General features: G+C 45.9%; 1 protein-coding gene across 1 annotated transcript in view; it reads right to left on the minus strand.

The window, feature by feature from the left end:
- Positions 1-1,486: 1,486 nt before the first annotated feature.
- The window catches only part of ano10a (anoctamin 10a), an 84,851-nt gene continuing 64,105 nt past the window's right edge, over positions 1,487-22,232 (minus strand). Inside the window, exons 11-13 of the mRNA XM_038810346.1 lie at positions 20,148-20,276; positions 10,985-11,101; positions 1,487-2,054 (exon numbers count right to left, since the gene is read on the minus strand). Coding sequence (XP_038666274.1) covers positions 1,989-2,054; positions 10,985-11,101; positions 20,148-20,276 — 312 coding nt within the window. The 3' untranslated portion in view covers positions 1,487-1,988. The remainder of the gene's footprint in view (positions 2,055-10,984; positions 11,102-20,147; positions 20,277-22,232) is intronic.

A 22,232-nucleotide genomic window follows, 5' to 3' on the forward strand; every position in this document is an offset into this window, starting at 1 on the left:
TCTATTGACATGTGGAGATGGAAAGGGAAGGATTGGAGACCAATGTGAAGTGTGAGAAATGGATATCGGAAGCAAAGTTGGTTAGATTTTCCAGGCCAGGGTGAGAGCATGAAGGGGCACATAGTCGCAAAAGGCTGGCATAGCTTGGAGCCATGCAGGCTCCATAGAAACACCTTTTTGGCAGTATTGTAGTGGAGTTGAAGGAAAAGTTGTTCACAGAGAGAAAAAATTCAGTCAGATGGCTAGGCGAATAAGGACAAGTTTGAGACTGTTCAAGGAAGTGTGGAGAGCTGCAAGGTCCATTCTCATAGGGGATGCAAGTGTTCTTTAAAAATAAATTTAAAGTACTCAATTCTGCCTCTTTCTCTCTCTCACCCCAAATAATTAAGGTGCAATTTAGCCTGACCAATCCACCTACCCTGCACATCTTTGGGTTGTGGGGGTGAGACCCACATAAACACGGGGAGAACGTGCAAACGCCACACAGCCAGACTCGGGGCCGGGATCGAACCCGGGTCCCCGGTGCCATGAGGCAGCAGGGGATGCAAGTGTAAAGGGATTATTATCCATGGTGAAAAGATGCTCAAAGCCAGGAAGCTGTCAAAGTGACAGAGGTGGAAAGAAACTGGATAAGGGAAGAAAAGAAAGTGCGTTAGGAAGAAGCAGTTCAGCAGAGCAGGAATGGGTGCACTGGTGGGAGTTAGAGGACTATGAGGTTAGAGATAATGGAGGGAAGATTTCCATGTGGTCGATGACGATCTTGGAAACAATGACAATGTTTTGTGGTGGGCTCACCATCAGTAGGAGGTAGTGTTGGAGAATTGCCTTTCAGCCTCTGCTAGAGGTCAGTACACCAGACAACAGCAGCATCATCCTCAACAGTAGGTTTAATGACAATCCTAGAACGACCACAGAGAAGAGCGTTGTATTCCATTTCATCTTTTCCTTTCCTTATTTATCTATCTGCCCCTTAAATGTATCTAATCTATATGCAAGTTCCACATTCTCACCACGCTAGGTAAATACATTTCTCCTGAACGCGCAGATTTAAACTATCTTGTATTTATGGCCTCCAGTTTTGGAGTCTCCCTGGCAGTGGAAACAGACATTGAAGAGTCACTAATTTGCAATAACTTTATTAATGAACAGTGGCACAGTGGTTAGCACTGCTGCCTCACAGCTCTCGGGTCCCAGGTTCAATTCCGGCCTCAGGTGACTGTGCAGTTTGCATTTTCTCCCCATGTCTGCGTGGGTTTCCTCCCACAGTCCAAAGCTGTGCAGGTTAGGTGGATTGGCTATGTTAAATTGCCCCACAGTGTCCAAAAGGTTAGGTCGGAGGCATGGGCCTAAGTAGAGTCCTCTTTCCAGGGGCTGGTGCAGACTCAATGGGCTGAATGGCCTCCTTCACTGTAAATTCTATGACCAACAGTTTAGATTCAGATGCCACATGCTCCAAAACACACTTTGTAAAGTGAGGGATAGCAGGTCAAGTTGCGCAATCTCATTTATTGTGATTTATACAAGGCTTTTTTTTTAAAAAAACCTGAACATTCCACCTTTTACTAAATTTAAGTGAAAGACCAGTGGAAATGTTTTACTCAGTCTGCACAGAGCCAATAACGGAGAATATTTCTAGCTTGAAATCTTGCTCATTTGGAAGTTGCAGCTCAATGTTCACCTCCTGGAATAAATCTTCCTCTTGTTGTCCTTCACCATTCACTGTCCTGGCTGATACTTTGTTCTGCAGCAATAATTGATTTAGCATCCTCGTTTCAGATAAACCACGCAGTGATAATACATCATGCAAAAAGCATTAATGGATAAATTTACAAAATAAATTGGAATATATTTAGCACCATTGCTGTGGAGAGTTTTCATGCATTGCATATTTTTCACGCCCGCTACATATCTATTATACATCTTGGTTTATGGCTTAAATCCGATTAAAGCCAGTAGTGTATCATTTTTTCCACAAAGTTTGCTTTGCTTTATTTGGTCATCATTTCAGTCTGCTGCTGTTCCTTTGTCAGTGACTCATCAGCTTCCTTCGATTGCTGTGGGGAACAAACATGCATTAACCACAAAGGTCCAGAAAACACACAAAATAACAAAAACAGAAAATGCTGAATAAACTCAGCAGGTTTGGCAATCGGAGAGAGATACATGATGTTTTGAGGCCATGTGACTTCAGTCGACGAGGGGTAGAGGGGATGGAGCAGAACTGATGGGAGCTAAGGAGAGATTGATAGAGATGTCATGGACAAGACAAAGGGAGTGTTAATGGTAGCAGAACGTGTTAATAGGAGGACAAAGGTGTGTGCACAGTCAAAGCATCCACAGATCCTGCCAGATATTGAGTTTCTCCAACATTTTCTGTTTATATTCCAGAAAACATGCTGACTGCCTCAATAACACAAAAACTACATTATTGCATTAATGTCCCCTGAAGATAGAAAGGATGAAAACCTTTTCTCTCCACCATCCCAAGACTTTAGTGCATTTCCTGATCAACAAACACTTGCGTAACAAAACCGCTCTTCCTTTTTGGGCATCTCACTCAGACAGGGCTGAACAGATGATTGGTGTCAGGCATGGAAACATCACACAGGCTCAGTAGAGGATGTTACTCCGAGGTTGGGGTAGTACACATTGTTGGGACAGAGGTTTACGCCACAGCTGGCTATGAAGCACAAACGTGATACCGAACAAAGAGTTTCTCTGACTGGAATTAGTAGTATCCTGCACTGGTCTGTGTGGAAGCTGCCCCCGTATGTTTAAATGCTCCAGGTTTAGGAACTGAGGAAAAAGAATAGGGTTTGGTCATGGACACCTAAATCATGAATGTGGCAAATTGTTTATGAAGGATATACGCAGGGTGGCAAACAGGTTATTGATGCAGAAACAAGGTGTTGTAATCATTTTGGCAGGAAGAGTAGAAAGAGGAAGGAACTCCTTCAGTGGTAAAATTTGAAGCGAATTGAACAGCAGTGGATCAGGAGGATATCTAATGGTTACGTTGCTAACTTGTAATACAGAGGCCTGAAATTTCAATCAAAAGACTTCTGTTCAAAGAAATTCACACAGTTGCGAGAGAATTTCAATTCAATACATAAAAAAAACATTGTTAGACCACAAAATTATGATACAAAGCTACTTTAAATAACAGTGTCCATGTGACTACCAGATTGCGGTAAAAACCCATCTGGTTCACCAATATCCTTTAGGGAGGGAAATCTGCCCTGCTGGCCTTGCCAACAATGCCACCATCCCACAAATGATTGAACTTTTAAAAATGAAGAACCTACAACAGCTTTTCAGAGTAGATCAGGGGGCTGATTAAAATGGTAAGAGTCTCAAATCTATAGGTACGAAATGAATAAAAGTGATACTCTCCCACATTCGACATCTCAAATAAGGATTTAAAAAAATAAAAACTATTCACGAGCGATTCGACGATTGAACATTGCGGCCTAAATTTTCATTTTGACTGTTAAATGTAGATGTGAAGATGAATCGAGGGCCTGATTGAAATCAGTATCGAGGTGGGTGGAAAACAGAAGGCACTGGCACCCAGCAGTAGCAGCGAAAACTCAGCCCAGAGTTTCATAAAAGCCTCTCCAGGTGCGAAACAGACTTTGCCTATTTTAAGCTCCATCCTGTATGACTGACGTATGTGTGATGTTCACCACCAAAGCTTATTAAAAAGCCTCGATTTAGAGTTGAGAATAAATTGCATCATTTAACGGTTTGAAAATGGACCGCTGATCTCCCTGCCAACGGAGAATTTAATTTCAGATCACGGTGACAGTGGTTAGCACTGCTGCCTTACAGCAACCGGGTTAGATTCCGACCTTGAGTGACTGTGTGGAGTTTGCTCCAGGTGGTCCGGTTTCCTCCCACAGTCCAAAGATGTGCAGGTTAGGTGGATTGGCCAGGCAAAATTGTCCCTAGGTGGGGTTAGAGGGATAGGGTGGGGGAATGGGCCTAGGTAGGGTGCTCTTTCAGAGGGCCGGTGCAGACTCGATGGGCCAAATAGCCTCCTTCTGCACTGTAGGGATTCTATGGTTCTATAATCATCAACAAAAACAGCAGATATAACTAAACTCCCACTGAATACATCTGTATACGTTCACATCGGACTGGAAGCTGCACATGCATTTCACAAAGAAATCAGCGAGGCAATTGGGAGCCTTTCATTCGTTCAGCCTTTTGAACAACGTCAAATAGTTTCTAACTGACAGATACAGATTGTGATTTTAATTAATTCCTGTGGGACAATGCATTTTGACAGCTGTATTCAAGAGTGCAAATAACCTTGAGCTTGCAGCTTTCACTCTTTCCATAAACAAAAAATAAAATCCCAGAGAGTGTCCATGGTGACTCTCTGGTCTTTTTAGCGCATTTTGATGGGCTGCCCAGGCGATACTGGCACATCCTGGGTGCGCTGTAGAGAATCAGGAGAGAGATGGGTTGTTGGGGATGTGTCTGCTTGGGGATGCGGTTAGTGGGACACCCCTGATAAAAATTAAACCACTCCAGCAGCTAAAGCTCCATTCTAGCTCGCAGGCTAAATTGACCCATACAATTAAATTTCTTGCCTCTAGTATGAATTTAGATAAAGGATGTGGCAGAGAGACACACAGAGGGAGAGAGAGAAATAAAGACAGAAGAGTCATTCATTTTCAGAATGTGGGCATTTCTGGTAAGGTGGGCTATTATTGCGTTTCCTCATTTTCAAAGAGAGAGATGGCGAACCTTCTTGAATCATTGAGTCTGGGTGGCGATTCTAAGCAGCGGAGAGTAACTTGTATGGCCAATTCAGAGGGAATTTAATGATAAGCTGCACTGGGCACGCTCTGTAGCCCCGATCAGCCCAGGACAGCAGCTTCCTTTCCTAAAGCGAGTTGGATTTTTACAACCAACTGAGAAACACACGCAATACATCTCACACACTGACAAACACCCCCAAGGCAGTATTGGATTTAGACTGACAAGAACTAATGGGAATTGAAAAAAATTAAACTAATGAGGGCATTGATGCAGCTGCAAGCAGTAACAATAGGACGGTAAATGTCAAAATTAATTCACAACTGCACAGAAAATTAAAAAGAAATTGCATTTCCGTAGCATCTTTCATTACGGGCAGGCGGTGGCATATTGGTACTGTCACTGGACTAGTAATCCAGAGACCCAGGGTAATACTCCAAGGACCTGGGTTCAAATCCCACCAGGGCAGATGGTGAAATTTAAATTCAATAAAAATCCAGAGTTAAAAGTCTAACAATGACCATGAACCCATTGTTGTAAAAAACGCACAGGGAGGAAATCTGCCGTCCTTACCTGGTCTGGCCTACATGTGACTCCAAACCCACAGTAATGTGGCTGACTCTTAACTGCCCTCTGAAATGGCCCAGCGACTCAGTTAAAATACGCTCAGGGAAAATAGGGATGAGCAATAAACGCTGAACTTGCCAGCAATGCCCACATCCCACGATAAAGAAACAAATATATAATCATCATTATCATCAATGCATGAAGTTCCTGCAAATATAAAATAATTATTTTGTCCAATTTTCATTTAGAAGGCTGTGGTAATATGTAATAACAGCTTGTGTCGCACTGGAATTCCCAGTTGAAATAAAATAGTATGTCTCTGACTTACTTAAAGGTCAGAGGAGATATACAGTGCAGCTTTATGTTATTTTTAAAACTCCATGCATCCTGCTGCTGGACTTGAATTTAAAAACCTGATCCTGATCATTTACAAATACTCTTTAAACAAGAATCTGTTATCTCAGAACCATCATGAGAGAGAAACAAAGTAGAGCAGTTTTTGTTATGCCAGTGACCAGGGCTCTTTCTACAAGTCACCAATATTTCCATTTAAAAAGTAGTGCATCGCGTTGACTTAAAAAATGCTCCAGACGAGAAGTCATATTCACACACATGCAAAATACTGCAGATGTTGGAACTCTGAAATAAAAACAGAACATGCTGGAAATACTCAGGTCTGGCATCGCCCAAGGAGAGGGGAACAGAGTTAACATAGAGTTAATATAGAGTCCGATAAGACTTTTCTTTAGAACCCAGGTTGGACTTGAAACATTGGGCTGGTTTCCACGCCCAGCAACGCCGGAATCGAGAAACGCAATTGGGCGGAGTATCATGCGTCAGCCGAAAATTGAGGCTGGCGCCCGATGAAACGCCATGCTCCGGCGCCTCGACAGCGGCGTGAATGCGTTCCACGTCGCACGCTGGCGTTTGCATGTAAATTGTACAGTAAACGCCATTGGCATATATCAACAGGCTCCACCTGGCAATTTCACAGTCCCCCACGATGTTCCGCCTCTGGCAGGAGGAATTAGTGACAGTGACGTTCACTTGGGGTATTTAAAATATGGAACCAGGCGCTGTGGCTGCTGAAGGAGAGAGAGGAGGTACCAAAAGTGTTCAACCTCGCTATGGTGTGCTGATAGTTTCTGCCAAAGCCGGAGGTATTAGCGGGGGAGGGGGGGGGGCAGGCAGTGGGCAGTGGGGTCAGGTGAATGGGCACGGCCATGCTGCTGCACACTCTGCTGATTGCCCACTGTGAACTTAGCGCCACAGATCATATGGGTGCCTCCCCAGGCTGCCGCGCATCCCCCCCCCCCCCCCCCCCCCACCCCCGAGAAACCCTCTGGCCCCAGCTGACCCATCAACGGGATGGGTGTGCTCCAGGGCAACAGGGCAACCAGTACCATCTTCTTGGCTGGGATGAAGGTGTGTGGGGAGTGGAGTGCCTATAGGCGACTCCTGCTCGACAGGCTCGCGAGTGCCGGTCCCGACCCTGGCATTGGTTGCACTGGTTCCATTAAGATGTCCTGATTCACTCTGGGACCGTAGAGCTCAAGTGATTCAGATCCGGCGTCGGCACTTAGTCTCTGAAACGTAGAATCCGGCCCATTAACTCTCTCTGTCTGGCCTGATCTGTGAATCTAACTGATCTGTAAAGACTTTCCGGGGGGGGGGGTCTACAAAATGACACAGAAGTGCTTACCGAACAGGGCTAGTATATGATTGGGTGATTGGTGGGGGCACTGGTCAGAGTACACTGATGAGCGTTAACTGGAGGTGAGAACGTGGAGGTGAGAACGTGGAGCAGAGCACGTCCGCCACGGAGCACAGAGTGGGCACCGAGAGCAGGGGACAGGACGGAGCTCGGAGAGTGGCTGGAATATTGCCAAGTGGAGCTGCCGGTAACCAAAGGAAAGGGCGCCACAACAAAAGTGTGGGCCCCACAGGAAGTGGAGAGCGATTTACGAGTGTCATTGTCAAACGTCACATCAAGGATCAACAGATTTTGCAGTGAAAATGTAGCCACATCCATCTCACTGTTATCTTGACATAAATACCAGTGTTCATACAAGCATTGTTACAATACACTCTACATCCAGCAATTTCATGTTAGGAGTGTTATGTGATATTATCTATAGGCTGGGTGGGGGAGTCGGTGTACAAATCTATTTGTGAAGGGGTCCTTCAAAAAAGTTAGATAACCACTGTTTTAAGACAATTTCAATGCAGGAATTCCAATTTCTGAACAGCCTGAGTGATAACTTATTGGTGACATTGGCCACACTTTATTTCCTTTATTCGTTCTTGGGATGTGGGTGTCGCTGGGCAGGGCCAGCATTTGTTGCCCATCCCTAATTGCCCTTGAACGGAGTGTTTTCTTCGGTCATTTCAGACGGGGGAAGTTCAGAGTCGACCCCATTACTCTGATTCTGGAGTCACATGTAGGCCAGACCGAGTAAGGACGGCAGATTTCCTTCCCTGAAGGACACGAGTGAACCAGATGGGTTTTTAGGATAATCGCCGAGGGTTTCGTGAGCATGGTTACGGAGACTAGCTTTCAATTCCGGATTTTATTAATGGAATGTGAATCTCACCAGCTGCCCTGGGTGGGACTCGAAGCCGTGTCCCAGAACCCTGAGCCTCTGGTTTACCAGTGCAGCAACATCACCATTCTCCTAGAAATCAATGGCCGACTCCTTACACATTACATAGTGGGCTCACTCTGCAAAGCAACATAGAACATAGAACAGTACAGCACAGAGCAGGCCCTTCGGCCCTCGATGTTGTGCCGAGCCATGATCACCCTACTCAAACCCACGTATCCACCCTATACCCGTAACCCAATAACCCCCCCCTTAACCTTACTTTTTAGGACACTACGGGCAATTTATCACGGCCAATCCACCTAACCCGCACATCTTTGGATTGTGGGAGGAAACCAGAGCACCCGGAGGAAACCCACGCAGACACGGGGAGAACGTGCAGACTCCGCACAGACAGTGACCCAGCCGGGAATCGAACCTGGGACCCTGGAGCTGTGAAGCATTTATGCTAACCACCATGCTACCGTGTTGCACATGTGGCGGTAATTGGGTCAGTGGTCTGTGAATGTGGGTTACTGCAAGCCTGAACTCGCCTTTCTGACAACCACAACAATGCCAAAGAAAATATCTGCTTTGAATGTGCGATTTATCTGGACATTTGCTTTCATTCCCAAGTCTGACAATCTTCCCTTTGTTCGGATGGCCATGGCAGCAAACCCCAAGCTGATTTCCAGGTTGTTTCAGTGGAAGTACTTGCCCCCTGGTGGTCTGGGCACATCACTTTCCTGGTGTACTCTACATGTCCATTTCAAAAATGCTGATAAGCTTACATAGGAGCAGAAGTCGGCCATTCAGCCCCTCGATTCTGCTCCGCCATTCAATCAGATAATGACTGATCTCTTCCTGGTCTCAAAGCCACCTCCGCACTTGTTCCCCATATCCCCTGAACCCATTTTTAAAATTAGAAATATATCGATCTCCCTCCTGAAACCATTTAATGGTTCAGACTCCACCGCACTGTGGGGCAGCGAGTTCCACAAATTCACCATCCTCTGAGAGGGTGATACAGCTTCAACAGTGTGGCCAGAAATCCACCCCCTGGCAGTTTTCCAAGTGGTTATTTTTGCGATGGGAATTTATCCCTGGAGAACTAGTTTTTCAGCACTATTGCTAACACAACACTGATGTTTTGTAATGTCCTATCATACCATTCAAATATAGAGGCAAAACACTACAGGTGCAGAAAGCCTGAAATAGAAACTGCAGGAAATACTCAACAGGTCGAGCAGCATCTGTGGAGAGAGAGAAATACATCTTTCAGATCAAAGACCTTCCGGCGGAATTGACCTGAAACATTGTCACCGATCTGAAATTATTTAAATCTCTTTCCAAATTATTGCCTGGCCTGCCATGTATTCTCGGCATTTTCTGGCTATAATTGGTTCTAGAATACAGGCAGCACGGTAGCACAGTGATTAGCACTGTGGCTTCACAGCGCCAGGGTCCCAGGTTCGATTCCCGGCTGGGTCACTGGCTCTGCGGAGTCTGCACGTTCTCCCCGTGTGTGCGTGGGTTTCCTCCGGGTGCTCCGGTTTCCTCCCACAGTCCAAAGACATGCAGGTTAGGTGGATTGGCCATGCTAAATTGCCCTTAGTGACCAAAAAGGTTAGAAGGGGTTATTGGGTTACGGGGATAGGGTGGAAGTGAGGGCTTAAGTGGGTCGGTGCAGACTCGATGGGCTGAATGGCCTCCGTCTATACTGTCTGTTCCATATTGTGTGGCGGCACGGTAGTACACTGTTGCTTCACAGCACCGGGGACCCAGGTTCAATTCCCGGCTTGGGTCACTGTCGGTGCGGAGTCTGCACGTTCTCCCCGTGTCTTCGTAGGTTTCCTCCGGTTTTTTCCAGAGACTCATTATTAACAACTGGCCGACCTTCAGGACCCAACCCGGCCGATCTGCGCGACCCACGTCGGCCGACCTGCGCGACCCACGCTGGCCGACCTTCAGGACCCACGCTGGCCGACCTTCAGGACCCACGTCGGCCGACCTTCAGGACCCACGTCGGCCGACCTTCAGGACCCACGTCGGCCGACCTTCAGGACCCACGTCGGCCGACCTTCAGGACCCACGTCGGCCGACCTTCAGGACCCACGTCGGCCGACCTTCAGGACCCACGTCGGCCGACCTCCGCGACTCACCATTTTCTCTTACCTTGTTTGTTGCTGACAAAAATGGAGGAAATGGTTTTGGATCCCTTTGGCCCCAATGGTCCCTTTCGACACCCGAACTTGAAAAAAAAAAGACTGCGACCATATAAAAAAAAAATGCGGCCGCACTGCGCATGCGTGCCGATGATCGGGCACACATGTGCAGTGCAGCTGAATTATTTTTATCTGCTCCTTCCCATTATTAAAAGCCGGCTGCTGTGGCTGTTGCGTGCGGATTTGCGCGATCGGGAGCGCCACGACGGACGGCTCCGTGACCCTCCCGACACCCGCCCTCAACCCACCCACGGGTCACGCCCCTGAGTTTAACAATGCCTGGCCCAGCACCTTGCTGACTGAAGACAGTTCTCAGTTCAAACTTGATGTATAAAACTAACAAATATTCAGACGTTAATCACTTACAGATGCTGAAAGAAAAAGATGTTGATCACAGCAGTTATACTGCAGGAGGAAAGGGCACCGATTGGTTGGCAAGTCGACTCTGGTTGGTCATGGCGTTGCCATGGAGAAAGCAACGGAGAACTAGATGCTCCCCAAACTGATGAGTCAAACTTGCCAGCCAATCAGTGCGCTTTCCTACTTCAACATAAATTATTGTGGTCATTTGGAAAAAATGAGCAACTTCTGACGGGAGAAATCCACCGTCTCTGCGAAGTTTGTCAAACCAACAGGCAGAACAATAATGCCAGTCGCTCGGTTAATTCACAAAGTTAAGGATTAGTGCTTCACATTGATTAGCTGTTGGAATCCAGTGGAAAGAGAATGTAGTCACTCTTCAAGATATCTCTCACCCTGCTTTAGTAACAAATCAGGCGGATGAATCACTTATCACATCTCAAGTGTCTAACTCACTATCTTAAACAAACCCCCTATTGTTACCTTCTGTTTCAGAGCCTCCAATGACTCGAACTCCAGCTTGGCTATCTTATTACGGATATCAATTGGTATGTCAGAGATGGCAAAGGCGAGGATAAATTTCAGCCCCAAAAGGATATGCTGCAAAACAAAGTAAAACGCAGGATTAGCCAACATCATAACATTTTAATTAACGGAAATTATTTGATATTTTTCAAAATATTCTGCACGTGTTGCATGTTACATAATGTCCACCTTGGGGGGAAATATTTTAAACAGTAATTATAATATTTGAGAGATACACAGGTCAATGGAGAGTGGGACACTTAAACCCAAGGATCCAATGCTCTCAACACGCACAGTTAACCCATCATGTCTCCCGATGTAACCTGATAGACATCTTAGAAATTGCTAAAGATGTTGGTACGGTAGGTGTAGAGAAGATGTTGCCACCTCTAGCGCAGTCCAAAAGAGGGGCTGTAATTGCAACAGTCACTGATAAATCCCAACAGGAATCCAGAAGCTTTTTCACCCAGAGACCGGTTGAGACAATGAGCAGAGAAACATTGAAAGGGATATTAGATAAACACCACGAGGGAGAAAGGAATAGACGGAAATGCTGATCAGGTGAGGTGAAGAGAAATGAGGAGGCGATTGGCATAAACACCAGAGCAGTTGAGCCAAGTGGTCTGCGATCATGCTCTGAATTCTGTGTTAATGGGACTTAAAGTGTAAGAAATTTCCATCTCGACTCTCTACACTTTCTTGGACCAGGTATCCCAAAATCTCAATTACTGAAACTCAATCTGAAATTAAATCCTCATCGCCCGAGTGGATTTTTTCTGGGTTCCTTTACAATGAAATGCCAGCATTTTAAACTGAAGTTCACATCCCAGATCTTTCCTCAGGTACTGAAACAAGCAGCAATCTTTATATATTTATTGCACTTCTCGGGGAATCGGTCTACCCGGGTGAACAGCAGGACAGTGTGTTTGCGTTATCCCACAATCGTCTTCACAGCGTTTCATGGAATTTGACACCCCCGCATCGGCCAGGCCAATTACACCTGAACTGGGACTCTGAAAGAGCTCTCTGTGTTGAGGGATGACCCAATCAAGATCTTTGGAATGTTAAAGGGCTTTCACAGGGTGGAGGCAGGGTAACTATTCCATCTGGTGGGATGAAGTTAGAAAAAGACAAAATAGTCTTATAGCACAGTGGTTAGCACTGTTGCTTCACAGAGCCAGAGTCCCAGGTTCGATTCCCGGCTTGGGTCACTGTCTGTGTGGAGTCTGCACGTTCTTCCCGTGTCTGCATGGGTTTCCTCCGGGTGCTCCGGTTTCCTCCCACAGGTCCCGAAAAACGTGCTTGTTAGGTGAATTGGACATTCTGAATTCTCCCTCTGTGTACCCGAACATGCGCAATAAAGATTATTATTATTAAATTTACAGCGAGGCTGCTCAGAGGTGTACAATCAGGAAGAGCGATTTGCCACAAAGGCGCTGGTGGAAATCCGAAACGCTCTTTTTCCCAAAAATACTATGATCACTGGGAGTTAACTTGTCAAGACCGAGATCAATAGTTACTTTCTGGGCATCGCAGAGCCTTAGGAAAGCTAAAGCCCGGAAGGAGGCCATTCAGCCCTTCAGGCCTGCGATGGAGGGAGGATCATGATGGGGAGAGAGAGTTAAGACGCAGATCCAAGAACAGCCTGACTGAGGAGGCCAACAAGGTCAAAGGGTTAACGGACCTCCTTCCCATTCCAGTGATCGCTGTGCCATTTCCTCAGACCATTAACATTTTTTATTTTACAAATATTTGTCCACTTCCCTTTTACAAACTATTAGAACATAGAGCATAGAAAAATACAGCACAGAACAGGCCCTTCGGCCAACAATGTTGTGCTGAACTTTTGTCCTAGGATTATGGATTATATTTTGATTGCTCCTCCCACTGGGTGGGGAGTGGCGAGGGTGGAATTCAGTGGCAATTCTCTTCTGAAAAATAAATTGTCACAGTCTCCATCATCTGTTTCAAATTGATCCTTTCAAGTCACTGATCAATGGGAGTATATTCCCCCCCCCCCATCTTTAGCACATCTGTTAAGATTTCCTCTTGATCAGTTCGAGTGAAAGGATCAGCAGTTTGTCCTCGTATCTAAAAGGATCTCAATGAGGAGCATCCCAGGCCAGAAAGATATTTCTGTTCTCCTTAGGGGAGCCCGGTGCCCCCACACCAGCTGGCACCATCGCAGGAGGATGGGAACGTTTGGAGAGCCGTTAAAAGACAACAACTTGTTCTCCATCTGTGAACGTCACCTATGAACAGTGTTAACGATAACCTCTTGTGGTTAACTTATTTACTTTCCACATGAGAGTATTTCTTTTTAAACAAAGCAAGGTCAATCTGTCATTATGCATCACGTTATCACCCATGTCATGTGAGAGTACCTTTAAGAAATGGGTGTTTATAAATGGGTGTGTATATAAATATCTGTAGTGAGAGTACCTTTAAGAAATGGGTGTTTACTACTGCAGTGATGTCAGAGAGTGTGTGGAGCTGGGCTGTCTGTCAGCTTTTTACTTTCGTTTTTGAGCAGGCTGCAGGGTGTGTTTTAGTTTTGTTTTCAGTGTTGGAGCTGAAGCCAGACCGAACAGGTGTACTGCTGTTCTCTCTGCCATCAAAAGACTATCTCTTTGATCATTTGGTGAATTCAGAATTATAAATGTTTTCAGTAGTAACTTTAACCTGATGTGCTTCTGATAAAGGTTTTGTTTTTAAGTCGTATGGATGTTAAAAGGGAAAGCTTTGAGGGTTACTTAGTGTTGTAGTCTTTGGGGGGTTGTATTTGAATTGATGGTTGCTAAGATGTTCACTGTATGTTTTAAAAAGGTTATCTTGAGTTTTGCTTTAAAAAATACTTTTCCATTTCTGCTGTACCACACCTGTAAAGTGAGCCTTGTGCTCCCCTAACCACAATCTAGTAAAAGTTGTGGGCCAGGTGAACTCCATGATACACTTTGGGGTTCTCTAAACCCTGGCCCATAATAGCCACGTCTCCAAATCCTTCTGGCATGAGCAGCATCTTATGTGTATAATACCGTTAACATAATGAGACATTCAAGGCACTTTTCAGGAGCATAGATTTGATGCTGAGCCACATTGGGAAAGCTCAACAGCTTGGTCAAAGAGTTGGGTTTTATCAGGTGTCTAAAGAGGAAAGTGGAGGAGGGGAGGTAGAGACATTTATGGAAGGGACCACAGCCGAGGGCCTCGGCAGGTAAAGGCACCACCACTAACACTGAATAACTAAAAATGAGGGATGCTCAAACCGTCGGTACAAAGGCAGAGGACGTACCCATCACAGAGGATTGTGAATCTGCAAGAGATTACAGAGGTGGAGTGGGGCGAGAAGGTTTTGAAAACGAAGATGAGAATTTTAAAATCGAGACATGTAACCGGGAGCCAACGTGGATCAGCGAAAACAGCGGGCAGCGGGCAGCGGGCAATGGGTAAATGGGACTCGGCTGAAGGTGGAAGGCAGGCAGCAGGGTTACTCGGCTGAAGGTGGAAGGCAGGGAGCAGGGTTACTCGGCTGAAGGTGGAAGGCAGGCAGCAGGGTTACTCGGCTGAAGGTGGAAGGCAGGCAGCAGGGTTACTCGGCTGAAGGTGGAAGGCAGGGAGCAGGGTTACTCGGCTGAAGGTGGAAGGTGGAAGGCAGGCAGCAGGGTTACTCGGCTGAAGGTGGAAGGCAGGCAGCAGGGTTACTCGGCTGAAGGTGGAAGGCAGGGAGCAGGGTTACAGGTAATCTGCGTTATGGAGGGCAGACCAGTTAGTGATGTCTGGATTGATGAAAAAAAAATGTAAAAATGCTATTTATTCCCACAGGGTCCAACTGCATTTGCTAAGACATGGATTGGCTAATTGGCAATGACATAGCAGCTTGTAAGGCTGTTGTAATTTAATTTTTATTGCAATTGCAGTTCTGTGGGTTTTAAAGAGAAACCTGTTAGATTCAGCATTCTGACCAGTCGAATGAAGGATGATGTGGCTTCTATTAGAGAACCACAAGCTGTCCTGGCCGTCAGGTGTAGCTTGCAAGTATGTGACAAGTAATCCTCCTGTTCACTGCAGCTTTATTAACCCGCACTTTTAGCAACTTACCATGCAAAATGTGTAAGAACTGACAGGACAAGTATAATGCTGCCCCACTCTGCCCTCTGCTGGAGTTAACATGCTACTGAGCAGACAATACCAAAAATGATTTAAAATGGGCAGGGAAGGTTGATAGCATCTGACTAAAATGTGCTTCTTTAGCACAGAGTCTCATTCTATGCAGATGATCTGCTCCTCTACGTCTCGGACCCACAGAGCAGCATGGACAGAATCATTGCGCTCCTGAAAGAGTTTGGAGCCTTCTCGGGCTACAAACTCAACATGCAAGATCTTCCCAGTACACCCGCAAGGAGGGAGGGGGGGGGGGAAGGACCTGCAAAGATGGAACACACTCCCGCTCTCCCTCACGGGGAGAGTCCAGACGATCAAAATGAACGTACTGCCCAGGTTCCTCTTCCTATTTAGATCTATTCCGATCTACATCCCCAAGGCCTTTTTCAAAGCGCTGGACAAACTAATCATGGCGTTCGTATGGGGGGGTAAAAATGCTAGGATCCCAAAGAAGGTCCTACAAAAAACAAAATACGGGGGGGGCTAGCCCTCCCGAATCTACAATTCTACCACTGGGCGGCAACAGCCGAGGGAGTAAGGGGATGGATCCAGGAGCCAGAGGCCGAGTGAGTGCGTGCGGAGGAGGCCTCCTGCATGGGGACCTCCCTCCGGGCCCTCGCCACGGCAGCACTCCCATCCCCACCCAAAAAACACTCCAGCAGCCCAGTGGTGACAGCCACCCTCCAATCCTGGAACCAACTGCGGCAGCAATTTGACCTGACCAAAATGTCGGACAAGGCTCCCATCTGCAACAACCATAGGTTCACACCAGCACTGACTGACGCCACCTTCAAAAGGTGGAGGCAGGACGGGGGGACACTGACAGTCAGGGACCTATACAGGGACGGCAGGATCGCAACACTGGACGAACTGACAGAGAAATCGCGGCTAGCCAGGGAGAACGAGCTACGGTACCTGCAGCTCAAAAACTTCTCACGAAAGGAGACAAGGACGTACCCACAACCGCCACGACAGACACTACTGGAAGACCTACTGGACGCAAGTATCCTAGATAAAGGGAACTGTAGCGACATGTATGACCGACTGGTAGAAAGGGCCGACACCGTACTGGATACAACAAGAAAGAAATGGGAGGATGACCTGGGGATTGAGATAGGGTGGGGACTCTGGAGCGAAGCACTGCATAGGGTCAACTCCACCTCCGCAAGGTTGTTGGGTTACGGGTATAGGGTGGATACGTGGGTTTGAGTAGGGTGATCATGGCTCGGCACAACATTGAGGGCCGAAGGGCCTGTTCTGTGCTGTACTGTTCTAAAAAAAAAAATTCACACAAGCTCCCATAAACAGCAAAGAGGTTAAATACCCATAATAATCTGACAGTGACGGTCGTCAAGGGTTGTATTGGTCCAAAGGTTAGGTGGGATTACGGGGATAGGGCGGGGAAGTAGGCCTGGGTAAGGTGCCCTTCAAGAAGGTTGGTGCAGACTCGATGGGTCGAATGGCCTCCTTCTGCACTGTAGGGAGTCTATGATTCTATGACTGGAGACCATTCAGCCCCCGCAGCCTATTCCACCATTCAATTAGATCACAGCTGATCTCTACATCAACCCCTTTTGCCTGACTTTGATGCCTGTCACTTGGTCAGCTAACCTGGTAAAAACCTGTCAATTGCATTCTCAAAAATCTACGTTGACCCTCCGTGTCCGCAGCCTTTTGGGGGACAAAGCTCCACATTTCCAGCACCATTTGTGTGAAGAGGATTTCAATCCGGATTAATGCCAGCTCTAATGTGATGATTTATGGATTTTCCAAGCAGAGGAACTAGTTTTTCTGTATCTAACACGGTGAACCATGTTATTTTAAATTACTCTGATGGTTCACTTTTAAAGGGATAATAACTCAAGTTCACGCAGCCTATCCTCATGTTTTAACCCTCAGATTCCGGTATAATTCTGGTGAATTTGTACTGTTCTCTAAAGGTCCGCTTTGCACAGTGTTTACAGCACAGAAACATGTCAGGTCTTTGCCAGTGTTGATGATCAACATGAGCCACCTCCCACATTTCACCTCACCCTTTCAGCATATCCTTCCACTCCCTTCTCATCTCCGTATCTCGTTTCTCTCCCTGTACATCCACGAGTCACCTCAACTGTACTTTGTGGTTCCACATCCTCACCACTCCTGCATAAAAATTGCTTCTCCAGAATTACCTATTGGATTTATAGGTGACTAATACCTTTCATTGTTATACATAGTTATCATATATTTAGTATTATTTATGGCCCCTAGTTTTAGACAGCACGGTGGCACAATGGTTAGCACTGCTGCCTCACTACGCCAGGGACCCGGGTTCAATTCCGGTCTCGAGTGACTGTCTGTGTGGTGTTTGCACTTTCTTCCTGCATCTGCGTGGGTTTCCTCCGGGAGCTCTGGTTTCCTCCCGCAGTGCAAAGATGTGCAGGTTAGGTGGGTGACAGAAATTGGCTTTTCTAGTCAGCTATAACCATGAGAGCAAGGGAAGATGATAGAGGTAAAAGGGTTAAATGAGAACACATTAAGAATAATTAACTATAATCATATTAAGCATTACTGGAGTGCAACAAGAGCTGCGAATCCACTAAGGGGTAATCCAGAGCATACATTTTAATTCCTTTCTTTAGGTTTCACATCTGCAAGTTGCTCGAGCCTGCAAGGTCAGTGACGTCAACTAGCTATAAGACCCCATTGTATTGTAAGAACTGGTGCTGCTGTCCCAGCACGGATAGTCCAGTTTCTATGGCAACAGTCAGTCTAGGGTGATAATGTCTAAACGAAAACTGTGTTTTTCTAATTAATGTTAGATGCAGATGTGGATAATTTAGAAAATCGGCACGCGATGGAATGGAACATTTGCACCAATACATTTAAATACATATTTCTCTTAAACTGATGGACAGATATTTTGGCCGAATTGAGTGAATTATAAATTAGTTAAAGCCAATCAGAAGTAAAAAGAAGGCTAGACCTTAAGATAATAATCTCCTTAAGTATCACTTACCGGGATGGAAAAACTCATCCCGGGATCACCCCATCCATATTTCTGAAACCTATTTCCTTTGCTGCTTGCTTTTGCTAATCGCCATCTTTCTTTTGTTTAAATTACTTAGTTATTTTATCCTGTGTATTATGATTTGAAGAATTACTACAATCTGTAATTGAATGAAAATACTACTGTATTCGCTAAAGACAATCAATCTGACTAGCTTGCTGAAGGGCTAGTTAGAAACTTTCTACATTTTGTATTGAAAATAAGTTTACCAGTGGCACAGCTGACAAATAAAAGTACAAGTGGACTTTGCCAAAAAGCACAGACTTGGCCTCTGTTATTTGGGAACCGAGAAGGGATAACGGATATCCAGGGTTCCGAATAGACACATAGATCCATCAGTGGGGTTACAGGGATAGGGCGAGGGAATGGGTCTAGGATAGGGTGCTCTTTCGGAGGGCTGGTGCAGATCGGATTGGCCAAATGGCCTTCTTCTGCACTGTAAGGACTCTATCTGGACTCCCTCCACAACATCAATATCCTTCGTAAGGTACAGTTTCCAGAATTGAACACTACTCTAGGCCTGACCATGGCTCTGATGCAGAACTTCATAGTCTTTTCCTTGAGAGGGTGATCAGAAAGCAATCATTTCCCATTAGCCTTCTCAATTATTGATCAGAGCTGTGCTTTTGCTTTTTCTCATTTGTTTACACGGACAACGAAATTCCTTTGCCCGCCTGCACATTTTGCACCATAAAGGAACCATTCCAACTCGTCCTTCTTAAATCCAAACATGCAAAAACCTCTACATCGATCTCCACCTGCTAATTTTGTCTACTCACTTAATCTGCCTACGTTCCGTTGCAACTTGCTGTTCCCATTCATGAAACCTAATGTGTCTCCTAATTTTGTGCCATCTGCGAGGTCACTTCAGAGAGCAGTTCAGAGTCAACCACATTGCTGTGGGATTGAAGTCACAGGGAAAGGAGACTGGGCAAGGATAGCAGATACCCTCCCCTAAAAGGCTTCAGTAACTAAACAGGTCTCCGTTATTGATTCTAGCTTTTCATTTTAATTGCAGATTTATTTTCTTAACTGAATTTAATCTTCTGCAGTTGTCAGGGTGGAGCTTGAACTCATTCATGTCCCCGAATCGTTACTCCAGGCCTCTGGAAATAGGCACACTATGTTAATGTTCCTTAGAAGTTGGTAACTTGTTTTCTTAATCACTGTGCAAGCAACCAGGGTGTTGTAAGGGTCCTTCTTGCTTATTCACTGTCTGTTCCCTTATTTCCTCCTTTCTTTTATTTTTGTCGTTACATTTTTGATCAATGGATGATTTATGGACATGTGTCTTTGAGGTATCTTTAATTCAAGCAGAAGGAAGCAATGGCCTGTGCCTGTAATTCAAATGGAAGGATCCAGAAGGCAGCCAGTGGCTGACTTTGGGTATTTTTATGGGTATGTTTATAAGAATTATTGCTTAATTCACTTGAGCTGCGACTGCGGGACGAGTGGAGTTGGAATTGACAGCGCACCAGCCCAGGGTGCCACAACACTGTGGCAAAAAGCTATAGAGGCGTAACAACTGAGTCTGTGTTTAATTTTTAACTAATGCTCCCCATCTCAAAATTAAAATAATTTAATTTGCCTACACAAACTGTCAGCTAATTTGCTCCACACAAACCTACAACTCTCAGCATCTGAAATATACATTTTCCTAACAAGTCTTGCAAATGAAATACGTCAGATACAGGCAATATATTCTGACTACACACAAATGAAATGGATTTTACTTGTTCACAAGTTGATGCGCATCAAATAAAGCCAGCCGGCCAACACGGGAGGCTGGTTAATGACACCAGCATGCTACAAGAGTGAACATGCTGAGCTCGGCAGCGCAGAGAGTTCCTCAATTAATGCATCGTGGAAAATCCCAGAAAGGTTCAGTAGATGCAAAATGTTTTGACTTACCTCTATACCCACAATCAACAGGACAAGCCCGGTTTCGCCTTCGTTAAAAAATCCCTTCACCTGGGGCGATATCCCAATCAGTGCACAGTTGGTCATCACTGAAATTACTCCCATAGTTTCGAAGGCCAGCTATAAACAAAAGCACGTTAAGGGCTTTGCGCAATGTACGGTCATAATATTAAAATCACCCATTCACGTTACTTTGACACAACATGCAATAGATTTACATAGAATTTACAGTGCAGAAGGAGGCCATTCGACCCATCGAGTCTGCACCGGCTCCCGGAAAGAGCACCCTACCCAAAGTTAACACCTCCACCCTATCCCCATAACCCAGCAACCCCACCCAACACTAAGGGCAATTTTGGTCACTAAGGGCAATTTATCATGGCCAATCCACCTAACCTGCACATCTTTGGACTGTGGGAGGAAACCGGAGCACCCGGAGGAAACCCACACAGACACGGGGAGGACGTGCAGACTCCGCACAGACAGTACCCAAGCCGGAATCGAACCTGGGACCCTGGAGCTGTGAAGCAATTGTGCTATCCACAATGCTACCGTGCTGCCCCAAACGTTAGTTACCAAAATATTTTTAACGATGAATATTTCACACACCTTCATACAAATGAGGAGAAGGCCACTAGGCTCTTCAAACCTGATCCAGCATTCAATAGGATCCTGGCTGATCTAATTTTAACCTTATCTTTACATTCCTGCCGACCCCAGATAACCTTTCACCCCTTTGCTTCACAAGAAGCCGTCTACTTTTGCTGTAAAGATATTCAGAAACTCTGCATCCGCTGCTTCTTGTGGAAGAGAATTCGGAAATCGCACAACCCTGAATAACCCGTCAGCGCCCTAACAGGGAACTCAGGGAACATTACAGACATACATCTCACCCATAGGTACAAAATAAAATGAAAGAAAACAATACCCCGGGAACCCCAGTGTGAAGGGGGAAATCGACAAACTCTTCCAGCTAAACTTCTCCCGATCCAGACCGGACCAGGTAGCCATGCTATATCTTCGAGACGGCAAAACGATAATAACAAAGACACAGACAGCGGATCGTGCACCAACTAAACTTTCATACTCAGCCGAGGTCTCCCATGGAATGAGGAAAAGAGAGCAGCTCGAAAGCCAAGCCCGAGATTCCGAGCTTCCATGATCCCATCTCCTACAGTCCATTCTAAATTGCCCCTTAGTGTCCAACGGTTAGATGAGGTTGCAGGCAGAAGACAGGGGAGTGGGGTGGGGTTGGGGAGTTCTTTCGGATGGTCAGTGTGGACTTGATGGGCTGAACGGCCTTCTTCAGCACCGTAGGGATTCTATGATTCGAACTACAGCTAAAAATGCTGGTTTTATTAGAAGTTTGTACAAAAGGATCTCGGTTTACACAATGATTCAGGCATCCAAAGATGTGCAGGTTAGGTGGATTCGCCCTGCTACCCCTTAGTGTCCAAAAGGTAAGGTGTGGTTACTGAGTAATGGAGATAGGGTGGAGGCATGGGCTTAATTGGGGTGCTCTTTCCAAGGGCCAGTGCAGACTTGATGGGCCGAATAGCCTCCTTCTGCACTGTAAATTCTATGATAAACTCTACGAATAAGTTCCTGCTGGTGGTGATATTGAATTATACAGCATAGAATCCCTACAGTGCAGAAGGAGGCCATTCGGTCCATCGGGTTTGCACCAACTCTCCAAAGAGCACCCTACCTAGACCCACTCCCCACCTAACCCCTGTGGGTTTCAGAAAGGATTTTTCAATGTGACTGGCTGAAGAGCCTTGCTGATACTAGCCCTGCTCACAGGCACCCATTAAAGCACTCTGTGCTGGATCAGAGCGATCTTCCTTCTAAAGCCCTCTGTGGGCAACGGTCAGCAAGCTGAACAGTGAGCTCTGTTCCTCTGCGCCTACGCCACAAAGCCGGGGCCAATATTACTAACACAACCATGCATTTAGTTTGCAAAGGTACAACCGGAATAAGAACTCTGATATTGCACAATTGATTCCAAGGATGAGGGCATTGTCCAATGAGGAAATCGAGTAGAATGAGCTTATATTCTTTGGAGTTTAGAAGAAT

This window comes from Scyliorhinus canicula, chromosome 10, assembly GCF_902713615.1.
Source record: "Scyliorhinus canicula chromosome 10, sScyCan1.1, whole genome shotgun sequence".
In the NCBI taxonomy this organism is placed as follows: domain Eukaryota; kingdom Metazoa; phylum Chordata; class Chondrichthyes; order Carcharhiniformes; family Scyliorhinidae; genus Scyliorhinus; species Scyliorhinus canicula.